The 22,380-nt window shown below is 40.8% G+C and overlaps 3 protein-coding genes across 3 annotated transcripts; all 3 read left to right on the top strand.

Moving 5' to 3' along the window:
• Nucleotides 1–260: 260 nt before the first annotated feature.
• LOC116257149 (uncharacterized) lies at nt 261–8,177 on the top strand. Its single transcript, XM_050078623.1, has 2 exons — nt 261–1,126; nt 7,096–8,177. Exons 1-2 carry the CDS (start codon nt 333–335, stop codon nt 8,066–8,068), a joined length of 1,767 nt encoding a protein of 588 aa, XP_049934580.1. The 5' UTR covers nt 261–332; the 3' UTR covers nt 8,069–8,177.
• Nucleotides 8,178–15,188: 7,011 nt separating this feature from the next.
• On the top strand, nt 15,189–16,256 carry LOC116257838 (chlorophyll a-b binding protein of LHCII type 1-like). The gene has a single exon (XM_031634834.2). It carries the CDS (start codon nt 15,268–15,270, stop codon nt 16,063–16,065), a length of 798 nt encoding a protein of 265 aa, XP_031490694.1. The 5' UTR covers nt 15,189–15,267; the 3' UTR covers nt 16,066–16,256.
• A 3,894-nt stretch (nt 16,257–20,150) lies between these two features.
• Nucleotides 20,151–21,203, top strand: LOC116258008 (chlorophyll a-b binding protein of LHCII type 1-like). Its single transcript, XM_031635062.1, has one exon. The coding sequence runs from the start codon at nt 20,228–20,230 to the stop codon at nt 21,023–21,025; it is 798 nt and encodes a 265-aa protein (XP_031490922.1). The 5' UTR covers nt 20,151–20,227; the 3' UTR covers nt 21,026–21,203.
• The last annotated feature ends 1,177 nt before the right edge of the window (nt 21,204–22,380 follow it).

Consider the following 22,380-nt stretch of genomic DNA (forward strand, 5'->3'; position numbering starts at 1 on the left):
ACCTTTATACGCTTTTGTCCTGTTTCTACCCTTATTTGGATCGCAACTTGATCCGATCCATTTTCCTAAGTCCAAATATAAATGGGTGAACTGCACGTGTGGGGCCCGCGAAATCAAGAAAATATTGGCCGCCCGATTTTCAAGAACCTCATAAATCAAGAGAACCAATCACAACCAAGATATTGATTCCATTGGATGATGTGCGCACAACGGCTAGCATCCTCACTGCCCTCTCCACAGCGTGTATAAATCCAACGCCAGGTCTCAGCCAACTTCAACTCAACCCACTCATCGCCCGCCAATCTTGGATCTACCCTCACCCACATCCTCACATGGCCACCATGGCTCTCTCCTCTCCCACCCTCGCAGGCAGGGCTGTCAACATCGCTCCATCTTCCTCCGAGCTTCTCGGTGATGGCCGTGTCACAATGCGGAAGTCCGTTGCAAAGCCCAAACCCGTCTCCTCTGGTAGCCCCTGGTATGGTCCAGACCGTGTTAAGTACCTCGGCCCCCTCTCCGGTGAAGCTCCTTCCTACCTCACCGGTGAATTCCCCGGTGACTATGGCTGGGACACCGCTGGTCTCTCTGCTGACCCAGAGACCTTTGCCAAGAACAGGGAGCTCGAAGTGATCCATGCCAGGTGGGCGATGTTGGGGGCACTTGGGTGCGTCTTCCCTGAGTTGCTTGCTAGGAACGGCGTCAAGTTCGGTGAAGCTGTCTGGTTCAAAGCCGGTGCTCAAATCTTCAGTGAGGGAGGGCTTGACTACTTGGGCAACCCTAGCTTGATCCATGCTCAGAGCATCCTAGCCATTTGGGCTACACAGGTCATTCTCATGGGTGCGGTTGAGGGATACCGCATTGCTGGCGGACCACTCGGTGAGGTGACCGACCCACTCTACCCAGGTGGTAGCTTCGATCCACTGGGTCTGGCTGATGATCCTGAAGCATTCGCAGAGTTGAAGGTTAAAGAGATCAAGAACGGCAGACTTGCCATGTTCTCCATGTTTGGGTTCTTTGTTCAGGCCATTGTGACTGGCAAGGGTCCATTGGAGAACCTGGCTGACCACTTGGCTGACCCAGTCAACAACAATGCCTGGGCATATGCCACCAACTTTGTCCCCGGCAAGTGAAGCACTCAATGAGACTAAAGATTGTAAATGTGAAGCACTGTGATCCTTTTTGGTGTGTAAAAATGTACTTTGCTATTCAAAAGAAACCATTTTTCTCGCTTAATGTTACATCCAATTTATCTAGTATTTGAGTTCCCCCATAAAACGGGCATATGTATTAACTTCCATTTGCATTTTGACATGCCTTGGAATTAGCCTGATCCAGTATATCCAGATCCTGAAGTCGATACATTATTCAGGAACTGAGTTTTAATGCCCACATAAATGCCCTTTAGCATAAGGTTATTGAAATGTTATTGCAATTTAGAGCATACAGGTATTTTTGTTCTACTTAATACCTTTAGTACTAAACTTTTGATCTCCTTCAATTTAAGAGTTTCAAACACTCTGGTGCACTGATCTATTGTTGGTGTCATGTAGTTTTGCTGATAGGAGCTGGGAAGGTAACGTATATGGTGGTTGCAGATCTTAATTGAGTTACCATACCAACAGTATGGTCCACATACTGTCGGTGGATGCAAATGATTTGGATTTGCTATCTGATTGGATCTTGATATGTTTATTTTGTTCTGTTCACAGTCAGATATTCTAAGAACTGATATCAATTTTGGAGTCACAATCTGTGTCTGAATCTCAAATGGTCAAATACATTGAAGTTATGGACTTCAAAATAGTAGGGCCAGGTCCAATTCAGATTCCATAGAACAATTGTCAGTAGTTACCGGATCCACATCTCAAATAGTCACACCAACATGCTAAGTGCCCCATATTCTGGACCATTCAATATTTAGATAGAAAAATTTGGGCGGTATCCATAGTTGGCAAACTCGCTGATCCAAGTAGCAAGTCACTTGAGTCGGCTAGGATTGTCACTGGGCTCATGAGTCCAGAGTGTTGAGTCAGCTGGGATCGTCAACTAATTACAAGTCAACGAAAGTTTGTTATATATTGAATCGTGAAATAACACAAATTTTACTAGTTGTTCATTTTTAGTTGATGGAAAAATCAAACATGAAGTCTCGACATACTTATCTTCTTCATCAATTTATTGAAAACAAATGTATTATATAAATTTATGACCATACCGAGCCGAGTCAACCAGGGGAGGAGCTCAGAATTTTTCATCGCAAGGGCCAAACCATACTTTCAAAATTATACCCGAAACCTATATATATATATAAGTTTTCGAAAAAACTTATGGTGTAAAGTGTACTGATTTGCTTGTGATCTCTCTTTCATTTTTTTTTTTTAAATTAGGACACGATTTATTTAGATAATTTTTTCACGATATGGAAGTTCCTGTTATTTAGTTTTTCGAGTAATTCTACTTATATGTCGCTTTGTCTCAAAACAAAAATAATATCTTGCTTTCTGGTACATAAAGAACACGAAAATCGGCACCCAGCAACGAACTAGAAATGAAAATCCGATTTTTTGTGGTTTCCAATTATTGATCGATTCATTAGAAAATTATGAACATCCTGTCGACACTATCAAGCTATTTGTTGGCTCTGCCCACGTCAGCCTATCAAAATCGCATTACAATGTTGCAGCATCGCATTGCTATGATTGAAAGATTACATCAAATTTGTGTTACCAACCCAAGTGCCCCACGGCTAAAAAAAATCCTCGTTCTGCCACTGTATGTCCAATCCCCATATTCTAAATGTGATGTGCGATAGACGAAAAGGGAAGAATTAAAAGTGCCGGCAAACACTGTTCATCAAGTTCACATTTACCAGATCTGCACATATGTATCATTTTTTTTTCTCTTTTTCTGAATCTACACATGGAAATATATAATAGTGTAGAAGAATGTTTTACCAAAAAAATATTGGTGCAAGCTAAGAATTTAGCAAACTCAAGCGCATTAGAGGTCGTTTGATTGCTGTCCATTGGGATAGGACGGACAGAACGTCCTGTCCTTTACACTATTGTCCTGTCTTTGTGGACAATGATGTTCTTTGTCCACCGTTTGATGATTTTAGAAACAAAATACTATGTTCTTTTTGCCTGGCGTTTGTTTTGTGTGTGTTTGTTCTTTCTATTCTGTTCATCATGTCGAACGTTTGTTTCTGTCATGTCCGATCTATTCGTTCTATCCCATATTTCAATAGCATTTTCAAATTACTGTCACCATTCTAAAAATATCCATTAACCAGCAAACTGTAAGCACATTTCAATAGTTACTAGTGACCCTACTATAAAGCAGTTAAATTACTGTTACTTTTAGCAATTTTACCATGAAAAGGGATAAGAAGTTTATGTTCCATGGTTGGACTGAAAGAAAGCATTGGTTGTCAAAGGACCACACCACACAAACCAGTTAATTAACAAGTAACCATGATTCTCGGAAATAAATGATACTGGTACTAGTTCTTATTACAGTTCAATCAAAATATCAACTGAACAAGTCGCAGGGATGAAATGCATCACAGGAATCACCGAGGATCCCAATCTTGTTCAGAATTGGGGAGGCGGTTGGAGAGTCTCAGTCGACTGTCGCAGATGGATTTCCAGCGACAGGCGGAACTTAGAAAATCGACTGCTCCTTCCAGTGAACTCTGAAAATTATAAGATTGCGTCGAGATGTTCTGCAGACACCTGGAATTCATATCATCACTTGCTCGACAGCCGGAATTCCCGTAAGAATCAATGCCAAAGGATTCGAGTGCCGTAATCCGTCGGATGCTTTCTCTGTTCTGCGATCTCGATTCTCCTCGAACAGAAATTGGGCGTTTTCCACAAAATCGGCAGAATTAATCAATTCTACTAAGAATGTAACAAAATCGTACGAGAATCATTGAAATGAATAACAGTTGCGTGTTGATTCCCAAATCCTACTGGAATTTGGAGTCGCGGTGCGGAAAATTCCAACTGAAGAGAAAGGGGAGAAGGCAGAGCCGAGGAAGAATAAGCAGAGGACAGATATTTTTCAGCAGACAGAACAAAAGCGACCGGCGGTCGCCCTCCCGCGAAGACGAAGGAGTAGGAGAGAAACAAAAAGGGCAGCTCGTGGGACGGAGGAGAAGGAGAGAAACAGGAATGGCTAGGGCAGCTCGTGGAACGGAGGAGAAGGATTGAAACAGGAAGAACTAGGGCAGCTGGGGGGCCGAAACGAGGGTGGAGATGGAGGAGAAAGGCAGTTCGGGGGCAGAGGTGGAAGAGAAAGGCAGCTTGGCGGCCGAGAAGAGGAGAAAAGCAGGGGAGATGGGGGCGGAGGTGGAGGAGAAGGAGATGGCGTCGAGGGCTCGGGGTCGGTGCTCGTGGTCATCGGGGGTGGGAGAGGAAGTGTTGTGCCTTGTCTGTTGTTTTGAGGGTTAGCTCGGGACAGAATGAAACAAAAAAAAATATTTATACCCTTGTCAAGTCATCTGCCCTGTCTAGCCTGTCTTGTAAACAACAGGGGAGAGAAGGAGATGGCGTCGAGGGCTAGGGGTCAGTGCTCGTGGTCATCAAGGGTGGGAGAGGAAGTGTTCTGTCTTGTCTATTTTGAGGGTTAGCTTGGGACAGAATGAAACAAAAAAATTATTTATACTCTTGTCAAGTCGTCTGTCTTGTCTAGCCTGTCTTGTAGACAGCGTTTGATAAAAAAATCAATTACACAAGACACACGTGTCCTGTCTCACGTGTCCTGTCTCACGTGTCCTGTGGCCATCCAACGACCTCTTAAGGTACAAGGCCTGATTTTGGTGTCTATAATTCAACTTGTATATATGTAACTAGTCTTTTGCAGTACAAAGAACTAACTCTTCGAGAATTTAAAACGGAAACTAACCGTCTGCCCTGCTCCATCCATTACACCAACCTTCTTGAGGACTTGATCAACTTGGCATCATTTATAATGTAAAAAATAACAGTTGAAATGGATGAACAGAACAGTCCAAAATGTTTTAGGTATTGTAATTAGTGGGGATCAGATCTAAAAGCTTTGTCATTATCCCTCCCTTTACATGTGGCCAATGATGGGCAGTGCCACCTCATATGGGAAACCTTGCCAACTACCAAAACAAGCTGATCATAGTATGTGATTAATTGACTACTCTCTCTCTCTCACTCTCTCTTTCTCTCTCTCTCTCTCTCTCTATATATATATATATATATATATATATATATATAAGAATGCAACTCCTATTTACCTTAACTTGAGAGTCAAAGAAAACTTTATACTAAAATATGGGGGGATATGTCAATGCCCTGAAGCATGATTAATGGGCATATTGGCATGTTCTATATATTAAGTTAAAAAAATCTTCCTGACTGATAACTTTGAATTTTCTCAGGTCGTCCAAGAGAAAGATGTCTTGGATGCTTTATGTCAAAGTCGTTCTATAGAGAGAAGGTAAGATATTTAATGTTCAAATGGTATACTAGTTAGTTGGAGTTAGTGAATGGAGACTCACCCAGCCATCTAATTAAAGTCATCCATCTAAAGAGATGGGTAGTTGAGAAAAAAACTAGAGAAAATGTGTGAACACATATTATATGACAAAAATACCTATTATATTTTTCTCTTTGTTTTCCTCTTAAGTGTCCATCATGTTCGATTAAGGTCCTCGTTAGATAGGTGGGTGGCTCTTAATATATATATATATACACACACAAATGATTAGCTTGTTTATTATGGATTCTTTTTGGGTCATATTTCCATTAATGACTCAAATGATCCTATTAAGTACTAAAACCTATGAAAAATGAACTACCGGTCCACAAAGAGTCATGCAATCACAATAATGCAAAGCTATCGATCATTAAGCTTTAATAATAACTGGAAGGTGTAGCATTTATTCTGTTATGTGCTTTGAAAAAAATTCTTTGCTGATCAATAACCACGCAAGCTGCAGAAGATGCAATTCTATTCTAATATACGGAACCTTGGTTCGTGTCATGAGTCAAACACACTGCATGTGTGTTCGGAACGGTGTGTCGCAACTGACCATGAATCGCATGTGTGTTCGGAACGGTGTGTGGTAACATGGCAACCCTTAATTTCTCTCTGCATAAACCAAAGCAGGAAATAAGTTTCTTATATCAAACTAAGAAATGTATTTTTGGAAATCTGGAAATATGTTTCTTAAAAATCAAACACAGAAATGTGTTTCTAGAAATATATTTCTCAGTTATCACACACTCATCAAAATGGGAATCGGAAATATTTTTTTCATTCCCTTTTTTCAGAAAATATATTTCCAGAAATATATTTCCAATTTCATAATTTCATGCCATCAAACGGCCCCCAAGAGAAAATGAGAAAAATCACTTTTTATTTTCCCTTTTTGTTCTCGTAAAAAAAAAAAGGAGGCTGTTCTTTATCTTTTCAAGGTCATTATTGTTGTAATTTCAAACACTGGATCCAATCATGCAACCAGATTACTCACCAATACAATAATTCCAGTTAGGCATTTTAATTTCTGAAATAACTTACCAACAATGGGGCCGCAACTGTTAGAGATGTCAATATATCCAGTTTGATAAGATAATAGACCGCCATTGTGAAAACATCAGATATAAAAAAAATGTATACATCAATTAAAAAATTGGATCGGATTCATATTTAAGAAGTGACATTTGATTCAGATTCGCATTTGCATAAGATTTAGTTTCAAATAAAAGTCCTACATTCAACTATTTCACATATGGAAAATCGGCATGATGTTGTTAAAAGTTTGAATTTGGATATGGTTATAAATATAAAAATCAGATTCAGATTGTTAAATCAGATTCCTAATTCAGATCTGGATATGAATTTTAGTTTACATATTTGAATGTAATCCAATCCATTAACATCCCTCACAACTATGCAACGAATGTGAAAGTAGACCTCGAAACTGCGCCCTTTATACGTTTTTGTCCTGTTTCAACCCTTATTTGCATTGCAACTTGATCCGATCCATTTTGCACATGTGGGGCCCGTGAAATCAGAAAAATATTGACCATTAGATTTTCAAGGACCTCACAAATCAAGAGAACCAATCACAACCAAGCTACTGATTTCATTGGATGATGTGGGCACAATGGCTAGTATCCTCACTGCCTCCACAGCGTATATAAAGGCAACGCCTGGCCTTAGGCAACTTCAAGCGCTCACTCAACCCACTCATCTACCACCATCCTTGGACCTACCCTCACCCACTCCAAAGATGGCGACCATGGCTCTCTCCTCTCCCACCCTCGCAGGCAGGGCTGTCAACATTGCTCCATCTTCCTCCGAGCTTCTCGGTGATGGCCGTGTCACAATGAGAAAGTCCGTTGCAAAGCCCAAGCCCGTCTCCTCCGGTAGCCCCTGGTATGGTCCAGACCGTGTTAAGTACCTCGGCCCCCTCTCCGGTGAAGCTCCTTCCTACCTCACCGGTGAATTCCCTGGTGACTATGGCTGGGACACCGCTGGTCTCTCTGCTGACCCTGAGACCTTTGCCAAGAACAGGGAGCTCGAGGTGATCCATGCCAGGTGGGCTATGTTGGGTGCACTTGGGTGCGTCTTCCCTGAGTTGCTCGCTAGGAACGGAGTCAAGTTCGGCGAGGCTGTCTGGTTCAAGGCCGGTGCTCAGATCTTCAGTGAGGGAGGACTTGACTACTTGGGCAACCCTAGCTTGATCCATGCTCAGAGCATCCTGGCCATCTGGGCTACGCAGGTCATTCTCATGGGTGCAGTTGAGGGGTATCGCATTGCTGGCGGACCACTCGGTGAGGTGACCGACCCACTGTACCCAGGTGGTAGCTTCGATCCACTGGGTCTGGCCGATGACCCCGAGGCATTTGCAGAATTGAAGGTGAAGGAGATCAAGAACGGCAGACTTGCCATGTTCTCCATGTTCGGGTTCTTTGTGCAAGCCATTGTGACCGGCAAGGGTCCCTTGGAGAACCTGGCTGACCACTTGGCAGACCCAGTCAACAACAATGCCTGGGCCTATGCCACCAACTTTGTTCCTGGCAAGTGAAGTACTCGCTGAAACTAAAGATTGTAAATTAGAAGGATTGTGTGATCTTTTTGTTGTGTAAAAATGTAACTCTGCTGTTCCAAAGAACACAACGTTTTTTCTCGCTTAAGTTTGCATCCAATTAATCTAGTGTCTGAATTCCCCCAAAAAAGGGAGATATTAAGTGCCATTTGCATTATGGCATGCCTGGAATTCGACTGATTTAACATGTGCAGATCCTGAACTTGATACAATATTATCCATGAGCTAAGTTTTAATGACCGGCCGCATAAATGGCCTCTGGCATAAGGTTGATGAAACAATATTGCATTTTAGAGTATACCGGTGCACTAATCTATTGTAATTGGCAATGTATTTTTGCTGATTAGAAGCTGGGTAGAGAAAGTCTACTGTATATTGCAAACAGCATACTTGTCATAGGGAAGTTCAGTGCAAGCCCAAGCAGATCAGTTGAATCATGTCTTGTGGGTGAGCAGGGGAGAACCACCACCCGACTGAAGGCTAAAGCGCTTATCCAACCCTTCATTCTTCTAGGGCCGCTTGGCACGAGGAACTAATGTGCAGCAGATATGAAAAGTTTGTTGTTTCTTGTGAACATGATTCCATATATGTGGCCAAATATGGGTAGTGCCACTTCGTATGGGAAAGCTTTCTAACCACCAATGCTTATCATACTGCTCATACTGTGCCTATTGGCATCATATTCATATATGCAAAGAGACAGAGATGAAAGACTCAGATCCATCCAGCCCCTTTGGAACTCCGTGTTGGTTCCATGACTTATTGAGAACCCACGCGACCTACGACACAGAACACGTGCTGCCCATATATTGATAACCCTGCAGATACCAAACCACAGCAGGGCCTCCTTTTCAAGAGGCCAAAAGCATAGTTGGCAAACTCATGATTCAGACTCAGATCAAGTGATGACCGGGTCAGTGACTTGACTCATTGACTTGGTGAGTTGACTCGTTAACTTGGTTAAGTTTTAAAATAACTTGAATCGGGTGAGTCAGGCCGAGTTGGGGCCAAGTTGGGGTGGGCCAAGGGGAGCCAGGCCAACCTTGACTTGTGACCAGGTTTTCTAGTGATTTTAGTTGACCCGGGCGATTCCCGAGCCAACTTGGTGAATCAGCCAATTATGGCCAAAAGCACATTATATATGAAAATTTTCCCTAAACTGCGGCTTTTCACTTATGAGATGCTTGTAATTACTAAATCAGATTCTCATTATTGGATTTGCATCAGAACTTGACCAACATGCTAAATAACAACTAGTTTAGATTCAGATCTTTTAGTGCATAAAAGATAGTTTTTCTATATTTCCTCAACTCTAGCATAGCAGATAGTTTTTCTATATTTCCTCAACTCTAGCATAGCAGATCACTTTTTGTTCAGGTCCAAATTTACAAAGAAAAATTGGATTACTCCAAAGAGAATATCACTTATTCAAGAATCACTTTTATCGTTCTGTTAAAGCTGATTAATTTGATTAGTTTGTATACATTTGAGGAGTGCAAATTAAGCAAATATGTTGACTATGTAGTTTACCTTAATTAATAAATATAAGTTATAGTTATGTATGTATGTATATATAGGATTCCTAGATTTTTCCATCCAAGTTTGGACAAATTAAATCTTGCAGCCTCTCACAGCATGTCGTATGATGCATTGCATTGGGCAGCAGTGATTTCATGGAGATGCAGATCTCTCTCTCTCTCTCTCTCTCTCTCTCTCTCTATCTATCTATATATATATATATATATATGAGAAGTAAGGAATAAAATCAGTCTAAAGTAGGATTATATTTTCAAGTATCTATTTTCCTTAACATTGACCATTCATAGGATAGAAAGGGTTGTTGTCATGTGAAGAAAGAAAAACTAGAAAGGAGCCAAAAAAGAAAAAAAAAATACGTGAATAAGCAAGCAAGAAAAAATTAGTAGGAGAAGCTAGTCTGATAATATGGTCACTTTGAATTCATTTCCTTATATAATGTATACACAGGCACGCACACATACATACATTTTCTTCAACATCATCTTGACATAAACAAAAAATGTAAAGATGCAAATATTTCCTTAGTGAAGGCCAAGGCACTATGCGGATGTCAAAGAGTAACCTATGTCTCCTCAAATGAAACCTTTGTTACTTATGCAATACAAGGTTTGATGCTATCTGGCCCAAAGGCTACAACATGGCCAGTTGGGGAAGTAGTCGTGTAAAAGGCCGTTGGTTTGGTTTTTTTGAGTGCTACTCTCCTGAAGTGTAAACACATAATGGGATCATCACACTCTAGTTGATGGGTGTTCCATAGCCCTGCACTTAGAGGCCAAGACCTTGGAACAGGAGGGCCTTTGGGTCTCTTTTTCAGGCAGTGCATTGTTAACCTCCTTCTCACCCGAAAGACTTGATTCTCACCCAAAAGACTTGATGCTATCTAACAGTTATGTGGGCTTTTCTCTTCTTTTAACACCGTTGTCGTTTGCAACCAAATATCTTACAATTCCTTGTTGTAGCCTCCCCTAAGATGTTGCTGCAGTGTTGAAGGCTTCCCGATTAACCTTGAGAGAATTTTCAATTTAGTTAGAACTTTTCCGTTTTCCAGTAGTGAGTTCATTTTGTAAGCAATATACCAAATATTTTTCATCTTAAACTTTCTTTATCTATTATAATTTCGGCTAAGTTGCCAAACTAATGTCAAGTTGTTGAAGTTCACAATCCATGTCCTACAGTAATTAAGTAAAAACTTCAGAAATTAATTGACAGTCGAAAGTGTGCAACAAATTAATGGGTATGTGCTCCATCTTGCCTATGCATGTCTCCACGCCTCCCTCAAATTAATGAGTTGTTAGACTTCGGATAGCACCTGAAGGTCTTGGGTCCAATCAAGATTGGGATTGAAGTTGTACGGCACCGAACATATTTGATAGGAGTATCTGAATCATGAAGAGAAAAAAAAAACTGTGAAAAGTTGGCAACGGTGATCGATCTGAATGAGAACACGAAGAATAGAAACATGTGGCCAGAAGTGGAGCCAATGAAGGCGTCATCATATTGCAAGATTTCAACAATATGAGCGCTGAAAGTCTGCCCTTTTCGCCGAGCTGCCTCCCCTTTAGCCATTAGCGGATCTACGTGTGGGCTGGTGCGAGCCAGAGTCACTGCCCATGCCGAACAACACCAGCCTTTGAAAATCTATATTATGAGGGAGCTGGATCTAGGTCCAGCCACGTGTGGTGCCCACAACAGACCCAGTCGATGCCAAACTCACTAAGGTTAATGCCCCTCAAATAAAATTTTCTGACTCAACCACTATAACATCATGCATTCTGGCCATCTCTGCTAGACATGTCATTCTCATGGGTGCGGTCAAGGGATACCACTCAGTGAGGCGACCGACCTACTGTAGCCAAAAGGTAGCTTTGACCACTAGGTTTGGCCGATGACCCAGAACCTTTTGCAGGGTTGAAGGTAAAGGATATTGAGAATGGGAGGCTTGTTTGGGTTCATCTTTGTTCAGGCCACTGTGAAAGGGAAGGATCCCTTTGGAAAACTTGGCTGACCCAGTCAACAACAATGCTTGGGCCTATGCCACCAACTTTATCCCTGGTAAATGAACTCCATGTTGGATCTATCTTTTACTTTCTAATTTGACAATTTGCATGCGTAGTTGAGAGAAAAAAAAAATGTGAACTAATACTAGATGATGAGAAGTCCATCATCTTTTTATCATTGTTTTTCTTGTTAACTGTCAACCATATTATATCAAACGGTGTTAATCAGATGGCTGAGTTTAATCTGTTATTATAGATGCAATAACAAGCGAAACGCATTATATTAACTAAAATTCAGCAAGTAAATCACTTAAATGTCGTTTATGTTCTTACAAGCTTGTGATTTCATTCCACTAAACCATTCAACATGCATGTTTAAACACATTTATGTGTTACTTTGTGATTTAAGTCATTCAATTGATCCCTTGTAGTTAACATAATGTGTTTCACCGTTTATAACTTCTACAAAGAACGATTTAAATGATTGAAATTACAAGTTCATATAGTTAAAAATGGGATCTATGCATTAGTTTCATCCCTCGTACTTAATCGAAATAATTCAATTTGTCGTTACATCTATAGTTCGCGATATAAGCGATTGAAATCAGTTGTTCGTACAAACAGGAGTGGGATTTAAGTGATTCGTTTGATCACGCATACTTAATTAAATGTGACTTCAATTCATTAGATCCTTAACTACAAGTTCAACTCATTAGGGGAATGATAAGCGATCAAACGAATGACTTGAATTTCATTTCTTTTCATACAAACTTTTAGTTTGAACCATTTAAATCATTCATTATAGATGCAATAACAAGCGAAACCTCGTTATATTAACTAAAATTCAGCAAGTAAATCACTTAAATGTCGTTTATGTTCTTACAAGCTTGTGATTTCATTCTACTAAATCATTCAACATGCATGTTTAAGCACATTTATGCATTACTTTGTGATTCAAGTCATTCAATTGATTCCTTATATAACTCTAAAAAGCCAGAATCGTCATTCAGTGTTCTCATAACTTTAATGCGTGCCAATCCATGCTTAGTCAAATGCAAATTAGAAACTAAACCTGAATCAAATTATGAAGATTAAGGTTTCCTGTTGAAAAACTGCTAAGGCTCACGTATAACGTTTCAGTTGGTTCTGTGAACATGCTTGACTTTAGTAATTCTGATTAGTAAACTTGCTCCGTCTAACATTGTGCCTAATGTCTACAAGCTGTTCTTTACTTGAAAATTTAAGTTATTCTTCTCTTAATTGTCTGCACTATCCATGAATCTGTTGTCATACACAGAAGAGGGTGTTTGGCATTTGTAACATGCCTCTGTTCTTGGAAACGGGTTGCACGGAACCTAGGGAGAACAAGATGTTCTTATCTCTGCGTGAACAGGACAACGTGTTCTTACCCGTAACACCCCAACCCCTAGGAGGCTAGAACACTTTTTCAAAACCCTGGCTCGAGACCCACTCGATGGTTTCGATTGCTCCAAACTCAGCGTCGCTCAGGCGCCACGCAACCATTGCAGGTAACCATCTCTCTCTCTCTCTCTCTCTCTCTCTCTCTCTCTCTGCACGGTCTGCCTTTGTTTTCTTCTCCATTCATTTTTTCTCCTCTTCCTCCTCACCCTCCTCTTCATCATTTTCTTCTTCCTTACATGTTATTTTTGCCAGCAGCGGTTGTTATCGACTCCATGTTGATGTCCCCCTTCTGTCCTCCTCCCATTCTGCAGTCTGTGGTAAGCTTAAACACACACAGTCTCTATCTCTCTCTCTCTGGTAAGCCTAAACGGTCTGCGCCACTTTATGATTCTTAGCATACACTTGCCTCTTGCTTCATGGTTTATAACTCTTGGTGGAGGCTGGATGGGAGTGAACGATCGTGGCCATGGCAAAGGTCGAACGGCATTCCACATGTTCGATTAAATGACCATGTTTCGGACCACCAATTTGCAAATATGAAAGGTGACCAGTTGGAGATAAAGGACCTCCACCATCGCCGAGTTTTAATACATGCTCCAGCTCACATGTAAGCAGGGGCGGACGGAGGGGGGCCGCTTAGGCCGTGGCCTGCCCCGAACTAGCTGAAAAAAAAAAATTATATTAGAAAAATAAAAAAAATTAGTTGTTCAATGTATTTTTTTTACTTATGCCCTACCCAAATTTGAGATTGGATTATTTGGTCCGTCCCTAAACGAAATCCTAACTCCGCCCTGCATGTAAGACACCAATCTTACACACAACCTGCAAGATAACTAGTTCAGATAACAAAGAAACAAGATAAATCAAACATAGCGAAGTACATTACAATGCCTCGAATGGGATCTTTGAAGTAGATAAGATAAGAGGCTTTGAATAGGTTAGTTACCACAAAATCATTTGCATAGCAACTGCAAGATAACGTATAATTTTAATTAGAAACATTGAGAAAAATGAACCAACTGATTTCTTTTACAATGAGTAAAACAAACAATCCCAAGGTCTGGTTGAACTTATTCCCCGTATCACGTTATGTAAAATTTTATTATGTGACGGGTTGATGCTATTTTGCCAGTTTTGTAGGCACCAATCAAAGGCTTGACTCTCTTTAAACTGTCAGTGTGTTTTTCTTACCAATATCTCTATGTTAATTTCATGTTGTTTCCTCCAAGACTCTGCACTACAGTTGAAGGCTTCACAAATTTGAGAGAATTTTCAATTTGTTAGAACTTTCCTTTTCCAGTCATGAATTTTTTGTAATTTATGTAAGCTATCTACTAAATAATTTTCAGTTTAAGGTCTCACTGTTTATAGAGTTGCCAAACGGTATTAACTTGTTGAAGCTCACAAGCCATAACCTATGAAAATGTTCAGCAGAAGAAGGCCTAACTGAAAGGGTTAGAACAATGCGCCAGCCTTGGTGCTAGTCTGCTATATATCGCTGTTCCAAGAAGGTCTAGGTCCAAGTTTCACTTCGAAGATGATTTCAGAAACACAGTTCAGCAACCAAACAGAAAATAAAGAACTATTTCCGATGCATCTGTGTGTTTTTCTATTCATTTTAAATAATTTTCTACGATTACTTGTTTAAATCTGTGGGGAACCAGAAATTTTGGTAAGAGAATACTAATATATAGATTTTTAATTGAGAGGAGTCGCTGATATTAAAATGTATGCACCCTATAAAGATTTTTTAGGAGCTACGAGGCGTGTTCCCCTCCCATATGTGGTTTGGCTCTGCTTCAAATTAATGAGTTGGGAGAATTCAAACACATTAATAGCACAAGGTTTTGGGCACGATCAAGATTTAATTGCAGTTGCATCGCACTGAGAAATATATAATTGAAATGAGTAGCAGAATCTTGACAAAAAAAACTCGCACACTACTACTATTGAAAGTTGGCAACAGAAATCTGCATGAGAACATGGAGAAGAGAAACGAGTGGCCAAAAATGGGGCCAAAGATGGCATCGGCCTATTGCACAAGAGAAGAAGATTTCAAAGATAAGAGCGTGGAGGGTCCACTCCCCACATCAGCTCTGGCTGCTACCCTCACTTCCGCTCTATATATATGCACACTCGCCCAGCTCAAAAGGCACCCACTTCAGTACTCGTTCTAGCTCCATCACTAGCACCAATTAGTCCACCTACTCTCTTCTGAAGATGGCAACCATGGCTCTCTCTTCTCCCACCCTCGCAGGCAGGGCTGTCAACATTGCTCCATCTTCCTCTGAGCTTCTTGGTGATGGCCGTGTCACAATGAGAAAGTCCGTTCCAAAGCCCAAACCCGTCTCCTCCGGTAGCCCCTGGTATGGTCCAGACCGTGTTAAGTACCTCGGCCCCCTTTCCGGTGAAGCTCCTTCCTACCTCACCGGTGAATTCCCCGGTGACTATGGCTGGGACACTGCTGGTCTCTCTGCTGACCCAGAGACCTTTGCCAAGAACAGGGAGCTCGAAGTGATCCATGCCAGGTGGGCCATGTTGGGGGCACTTGGGTGTGTCTTCCCCGAGTTGCTTGCTAGGAACGGAGTCAAGTTCGGCGAGGCTGTCTGGTTCAAAGCCGGTGCACAGATCTTCAGTGAGGGAGGACTTGACTACTTGGGCAACCCCAGCTTGATCCATGCTCAGAGCATCCTGGCCATCTGGGCTACACAGGTCATTCTCATGGGTGCAGTAGAGGGGTACCGCGTTGCCGGTGGACCGCTTGGCGAGGTGACTGACCCACTGTACCCAGGTGGTAGCTTCGACCCACTGGGTCTGGCTGACGATCCTGAAGCATTTGCAGAGTTGAAGGTGAAGGAGATCAAGAATGGCCGGCTTGCCATGTTCTCCATGTTCGGATTCTTCGTACAGGCCATTGTGACAGGCAAGGGTCCTTTGGAGAACCTGGCGGACCACTTAGCCGACCCAGTCAACAACAACGCCTGGGCCTATGCCACCAACTTTGTCCCCGGCAAGTGAGCTCTCTAATTGGGGGATACCCATGTTTGTAACTACATGAAAATTATTCTCTCCCCAAAGTGTGAAATGAGTTCTGCTACTTAAAAAATACCATTTTTCTGATCTATGTTGACTGTTGTATTTCAAATATTAGCCTTATAGAGGAATATAAACGGTGAGGCATACACCAGTCTATTGTGTTTGTCTTCTAATGGTCCAGTTTTAGCACTTGGTTCCATTGCCCCTGAGCTTAAGGTGAGCTACTGTGTGGAAACACTAAATTCATGGTGATGTATGGAAACCAGTTATAATCGTCAGTTCTTCTGCTCATTTGAGCAGCAGATCTACTTCCATTAGCTTCTTGCAGGGAATCAAAATTCAAATGATTTTCATTTACATCCTTGTGGAATTACATTTCTCAATTTTCTTGTCTTTTGTTGGCAAGATCGTAGCCTGTAAAGATCAGGATGTCATTGCTCATTCTATAGTGCAAGCTTAGAACGTACAGTAGATATCAGTCACATGATTAACTCTGACAAGATACAAATATACTCTTAAGGTTGCAAATAGCTTGGAAATTTATTATACAGACATTGCCTGCAATAGATTTCTGCTTAAACATTCTGTGCAAAATGCGGCCTTCGTGTTTTACATTAACAATATACAATGCCCTTTTATTTATTTCCAGTGCTTATGTTGCATTCATAAATTCAAGCTCTGGCTTCCTGCTTGGTGGTTTTTTTTTGCTTTCTGTTGCTCTCAAGTTCTTTCTTTCCATACAAAGATCCAGATTTCATCAAACATTTGCGTTAATGAAATTGTAATTTGAAAGTTTGTTGTCGGGCAAATTTTACCAACTCTGCTTCAAGTTTTTGCATTCTGAGTTTGGTGGAGCAAACCTGAAAACTTTTGATCCCTTTAATATGAAAACAGATTCATGCATGGTGCAGAAAATGAAGAGAAATAGCTTAAATTTTCAAGTAAAGAACAAGGTGTAGACATTAGGCATAATGTTAGACAGAGCAAACCTACTAATCAGAATTACTAAATACAAGTCAAGCATGCTCGCAGGACCAACTGGGACATTATACGTCGAGCTCAGCAGTTTTGATCCAAATTCGAAAGGAATTAGTATGGTGGTTGTAGCGATCTAGAAATGAAAATCCGATTTTTTTGTGCTTTCCAGTTGTTGATCAATTCGGGAAAAGTAAGAACACCCTGCCTAATCGCCATATTCTAAATTCTAGACGAAATGGCAAGAACAATAAGTGCTAGCAAACCTATGTCACCAAAGTGCAGGGTGTGGGTGCGGGTGTCGGAACGGCACATCTCAAAAAATTTAGGTGCGGCGGTGGTATTTTTTTATTATTATTATTATTAATTTATTATATATATAACAAAATAAGCATATTATTACAATTTAGTTATTAATGTACATAACATACTTGAATGATTTGTATTGCACAGAAAAATATCAAAACAACATGTTATATAAGTAATTTAGTAATTTGACATTATAACTGGGCTCGGGTGTGAATCGAAGCCGCACCCATGTCTGGTGCGCACCCGACTCGATGCGGACTCTGGTGCGGCAGTAAAATAGAAGAGTCTGGTGACTTAGCAACAATCACTGTACAGCAAGTTCACATTTGCCAGATCTGCCCATTTATCCATTTTTTCTCTTTTTCTTCACCTATGCACATGAGTAATATTGTAGAAGAATGTTTTACTAGAAAAATATTGGTGAGTTCAAAGAAATTTTGCAAGTTCAAGCTGCGGATTGATAAAAGATCAGTTGGAACCCAGTGATGTCTTTCTAAGCGAGCAGGGGGAGATTAATTGTAATTTTCCTGCTGAAGATCAAAACCTCCACCCAACTCTTCGTCTCTTATAGGTTGTTTGGCAAATAAAACACTTTGAAAGTGTTACATGAACATGCCTTAAAAATTAGGGGAGATTCATAGACACTTTTTAATAGTGTTTCATAAATCTGCTTCAAAACTTTCCCATAAATTCATAGAACACTAACTAACTATTCCAATTACTAAATGGTCAACTTGTATGTGTACTTTGGTAGTCTCGTATTTGTAGCAAAGAGAGTTACCGTCATGAGGATCTGAAATAAAAACTGACTGTCTGCCAACTCCTACCCCCGTCCATATTATGCGAACCACCACAGAAACCTGACCATGTTTTCAACTTGATGTCCTTTGTAATGTAAAAAACCGAATGACAGTTGTAGTTGCTGGACAGAACAGTCCAAAATTTTGGGGATTGTAATTAATGGGCAGCAGATCTAAAAGGTTTGTTGTTTCTTGTGGACATGATTCCTTATGTGTGGCCAATAATGGACGGTGCCACTTCGTATGGGAAAGCTTTCCAACCACCAATGCTTACCATACTGAACAAAGCATGCCTATTGGCATCATATTCATATATGCAAAGAGACAGAGATGAAAGACTCAGACTCGTCCAGCCCCTTTGGAACACCGTGTTCGTCCCCTGACTTATTAGGGACCGACCCCACCCACAACACAAACACGTGCCGCCCATATATTCACAGCCCTGAGCTTACCAAATCACTGCAGAATAAGCGCGCATGCATGTTGCAGGAGAAGCAATTCTATTCTAATATGCGGATACCTTGGTTCGTGTTGGGAGTCAAACACACCACACGTGTGCTTGGGACGGTGTGTTAATTCACCTTTGAACAAAGTGAGAGAATTGACTTTTCATTTTCCCATTTTGTTCTCGTACAAAAAAAGGTGTTTTCTTTTTTTTATCTTGTCAAGGACATTGTTGTAATTTCAAGCACCAGACCGAATCATGCAACCTAGGTAATATCATCACAAATCATAGCCACAAATATCGCATTATTTTTTAGAATATGATGATATTAACTAAAAAATGAAGGAAATGAAAAAAAAAAGAGAAAATATCACAGCATTTTGGAAAAAATCGTTAAAAATCAATTTATCACGATTTTTTTATTTTTTTGTTATATCATTTTCTTTTTTTTTATCTTTTGTTTTTGTTTTATTTCATCTTGTTTTAGGCATTTAATGTGACCTCCTAAATTGAATGCGATGCTTATTAGTTTTTCACTTCTTGTATTGTAACTTAACATTTTGATTTTTTTTTATTTCTTCAAAAAAAACTCCAAAATTTTCAAGAAATTTTTTTAATAAAAACAACTTTCTTGAAAAATAGCAGAGAAAAACATCGCCAATAAGAGCCTATAAACGATAGTTGTGGCTATGTTAGCAATACAATAATTTTGGGTAGGCATTTTAATTTTTGAGATAACTGATGAACGATGTAGATGTAACTATTAGTGATGTCAATATATCTGGTTCGGATGGAATATCAGATTGAACCTTTCTCAAAAAATCAGATATAAAAAAAAGATTGATTAAGAAATTCAATCAGATTCAGATTTAAGAAATGACATTTGATGTGATTCAAATATACATAAATAAATGTCCGATCGGATTCAAATTAGACTTCATTTCAAATGAAAGTCATATATTCAAAGTTCTTACACATTGAAAATCGGCCAAATTCAGTTCAAAATTAGGATACGAATGTAAAAGACAGATTTGGATTGGATTTAGATTCTAAAATTAGATTTTGCATTTAGATCCACATATCACTTATCTTTCTCAAAATTTAAATCTAAATTTGAATCCGAACATGTGAGTATAAAAAAAAAAGACACATATGATTAAAGGCATATCCAAGTTAAATATGATCCATTTGACATGGCTAGTAGCTATCCAACCAATGTTAAAGCAGCCCATGTGATCCATGATAACTTATCAGAACTGCGCCAATATCCTTGCAACGTACCGATGTTGTCGGGCCTCTATACGCATTTGCAACTTGAGCCGATCCATTTTCCCAAGTCCAAACGTAAGTGGGAGAGGAGAACTGCACATGTGGGGCCCGCGATATCAGGAAAATATTGGCCTCTGGATTGACAAGAACCACACAAAATCAAGAGGAACCAATCACAACCAAGATATTGATTTCATTGGATGATGTACGCAGAACGGCTAGCATCCTCACTTTCCTCTCCACAGCGTGTATAAATCCAACGCCAGGACTCAGCCAACTTCAAGCGCTCTCACTCAGCCCATTCATCGCCCGCCAATCTTGGATCTACCCTCACCCACATCCAAACATGGCCACCATGGCACTCTCCTCTCCTACCTTCGCCGGCCGGGCTGTCAACGTTGCCCCCTCCTCCTCCGACCTTCTCGGTGATGGCCGTGTCACAATGAGAAAGTCTGTTGCAAAGCCCAAGCCCGTCTCTTCTGGTAGCCCCTGGTATGGTCCAGACCGTGTTAAGTACCTCGGCCCCCTCTCCGGTGAAGCTCCTTCCTACCTCACCGGTGAATTTCCCGGTGACTATGGCTGGGACACCGCTGGCCTCTCGGCTGACCCAGAGACCTTTGCCAAGAACAGGGAGCTCGAAGTGATCCATGCCAGGTGGGCTATGTTGGGTGCACTTGGGTGTGTCTTCCCAGAGTTGCTTGCTAGGAACGGAGTCAAGTTTGGGGAGGCTGTCTGGTTCAAAGCCGGTGCTCAGATTTTCAGTGAGGGAGGACTTGACTACTTGGGCAACCCCAGCTTGATCCATGCTCAGAGCATCCTAGCCATCTGGGCTACACAGGTCATTCTCATGGGTGCGGTTGAGGGGTATCGCATTGCTGGTGGACCACTCGGTGAGGTGACCGACCCACTGTACCCAGGTGGTAGCTTTGACCCACTGGGTTTGGCCGATGACCCTGAGGCATTTGCAGAGTTGAAGGTGAAGGAGATCAAGAACGGCAGACTTGCCATGTTCTCCATGTTTGGGTTCTTTGTTCAGGCCATTGTGACCGGCAAGGGTCCATTGGAAAACCTGGCAGACCACTTGGCCGACCCAGTCAACAACAACGCCTGGGCCTATGCCACCAACTTTGTCCCCGGCAAGTGAAGGACTCATTGAAACTCAAAATTGTAAATGTGAAACACTGTGATCTTTTTGGAATGTAAAATTGTACTCTGTTATTCAAAAAACAGAACAATTTTCTCGCATAATGTTACATTCAACAAATGTAGTGTTTGAATTCCCCCACAAAACGGACTTATTAATTGCCATTTGCATTTTGACATGCCTTGGAATTAGCCTGATTTAATATATGCAGATCCTGATCTCGATATAATATTATGCATGAGCTAAAATTTTAATGAGCGCCGGATAAATGGCCTCTGGCAATACAAGTATTTTGGTTCTCTTCAATGCCTCTGAGCACCAGATCTCCTTCAATTTAACAGTTTCAAACACTCTGTTGCACTGATCCATTGTTGGCAATGTTGTTTTTGCTGATTGGAAGCTGGTAAGAGAAAATCTACTTCATATTGCAGGCACAGATTTGTATGGAGTTTAGTGCATTGTGATTGAGAGAACGCTAATTTAAGATGGTGGTTGCAGATCCTAATTGAGTTACCATACCACCAGTAAATGATTTGGATTTGCTATCTGGTTGGATCTTGATATGTTTATTTTATTCTGGTCACAATCATTCTCAGAACTGATACCAATTTTGGAGTCACAATCTGAGTCTGAATCTCAACAGGTTGAAGTTCTGGACTTCAAAATAGTTGCACCTAGTTAGATCCAACCTTAGCTTGTTTACTGAGGTCCAATTGGACTAGGCCCAGAGACATTCTTCTACAAACTCTTAAATTGAAGGAGGCCTGGTCAGTGTCCCTTGACTAAAATTTTCTGGTTGGGGCACTGTGAGATCATGCTGAGAGCATCCTGGCCATTAATTTTCAGGCATGCCGAGGCAGAAAATTCTGTCTAAGAGGCACTAATTATAAATTTTAAAATTTTGAGGGGCGCTAATATATAAATAAAGGTTTATTTGAAATGACAACATAAACATAGGAATTTTATGTAAGTTTGTATGGGCAATTGCCCACGCCGTGCCCACACCTGTCTTCGCCCTGCTTTCAGTTAAGTGCAAATTAGGAACAAGCCCTTCTTTCCTTTCGAATTTGGATTAAAACTGCTGAGCTCGACGTATAATGTCTCAGTTGCTCCTGCGGGCATGCTTGACTGGTATTTAGTAATTCTGATTAGTAAGTTTTCTCTGTCTAGCATTATGCCTAATGTCTACAAGCTGTTCTTTACTTGAAAATTTAAGCTATTTCTCTTCATTTCTGCACTATGCATGAATCTGTTGACACATTAAAGGGACCAAAAGTTTTCAGGTTTGCTCCACCAAACTCAGAATGCAAAAACTTGAAGCAGAGTTGGTAAAATTTGCCCGATATCCAACTTCC

Source organism: Nymphaea colorata, chromosome 7, assembly GCF_008831285.2.
Source record: "Nymphaea colorata isolate Beijing-Zhang1983 chromosome 7, ASM883128v2, whole genome shotgun sequence".
Lineage (NCBI taxonomy): Eukaryota > Viridiplantae > Streptophyta > Magnoliopsida > Nymphaeales > Nymphaeaceae > Nymphaea > Nymphaea colorata.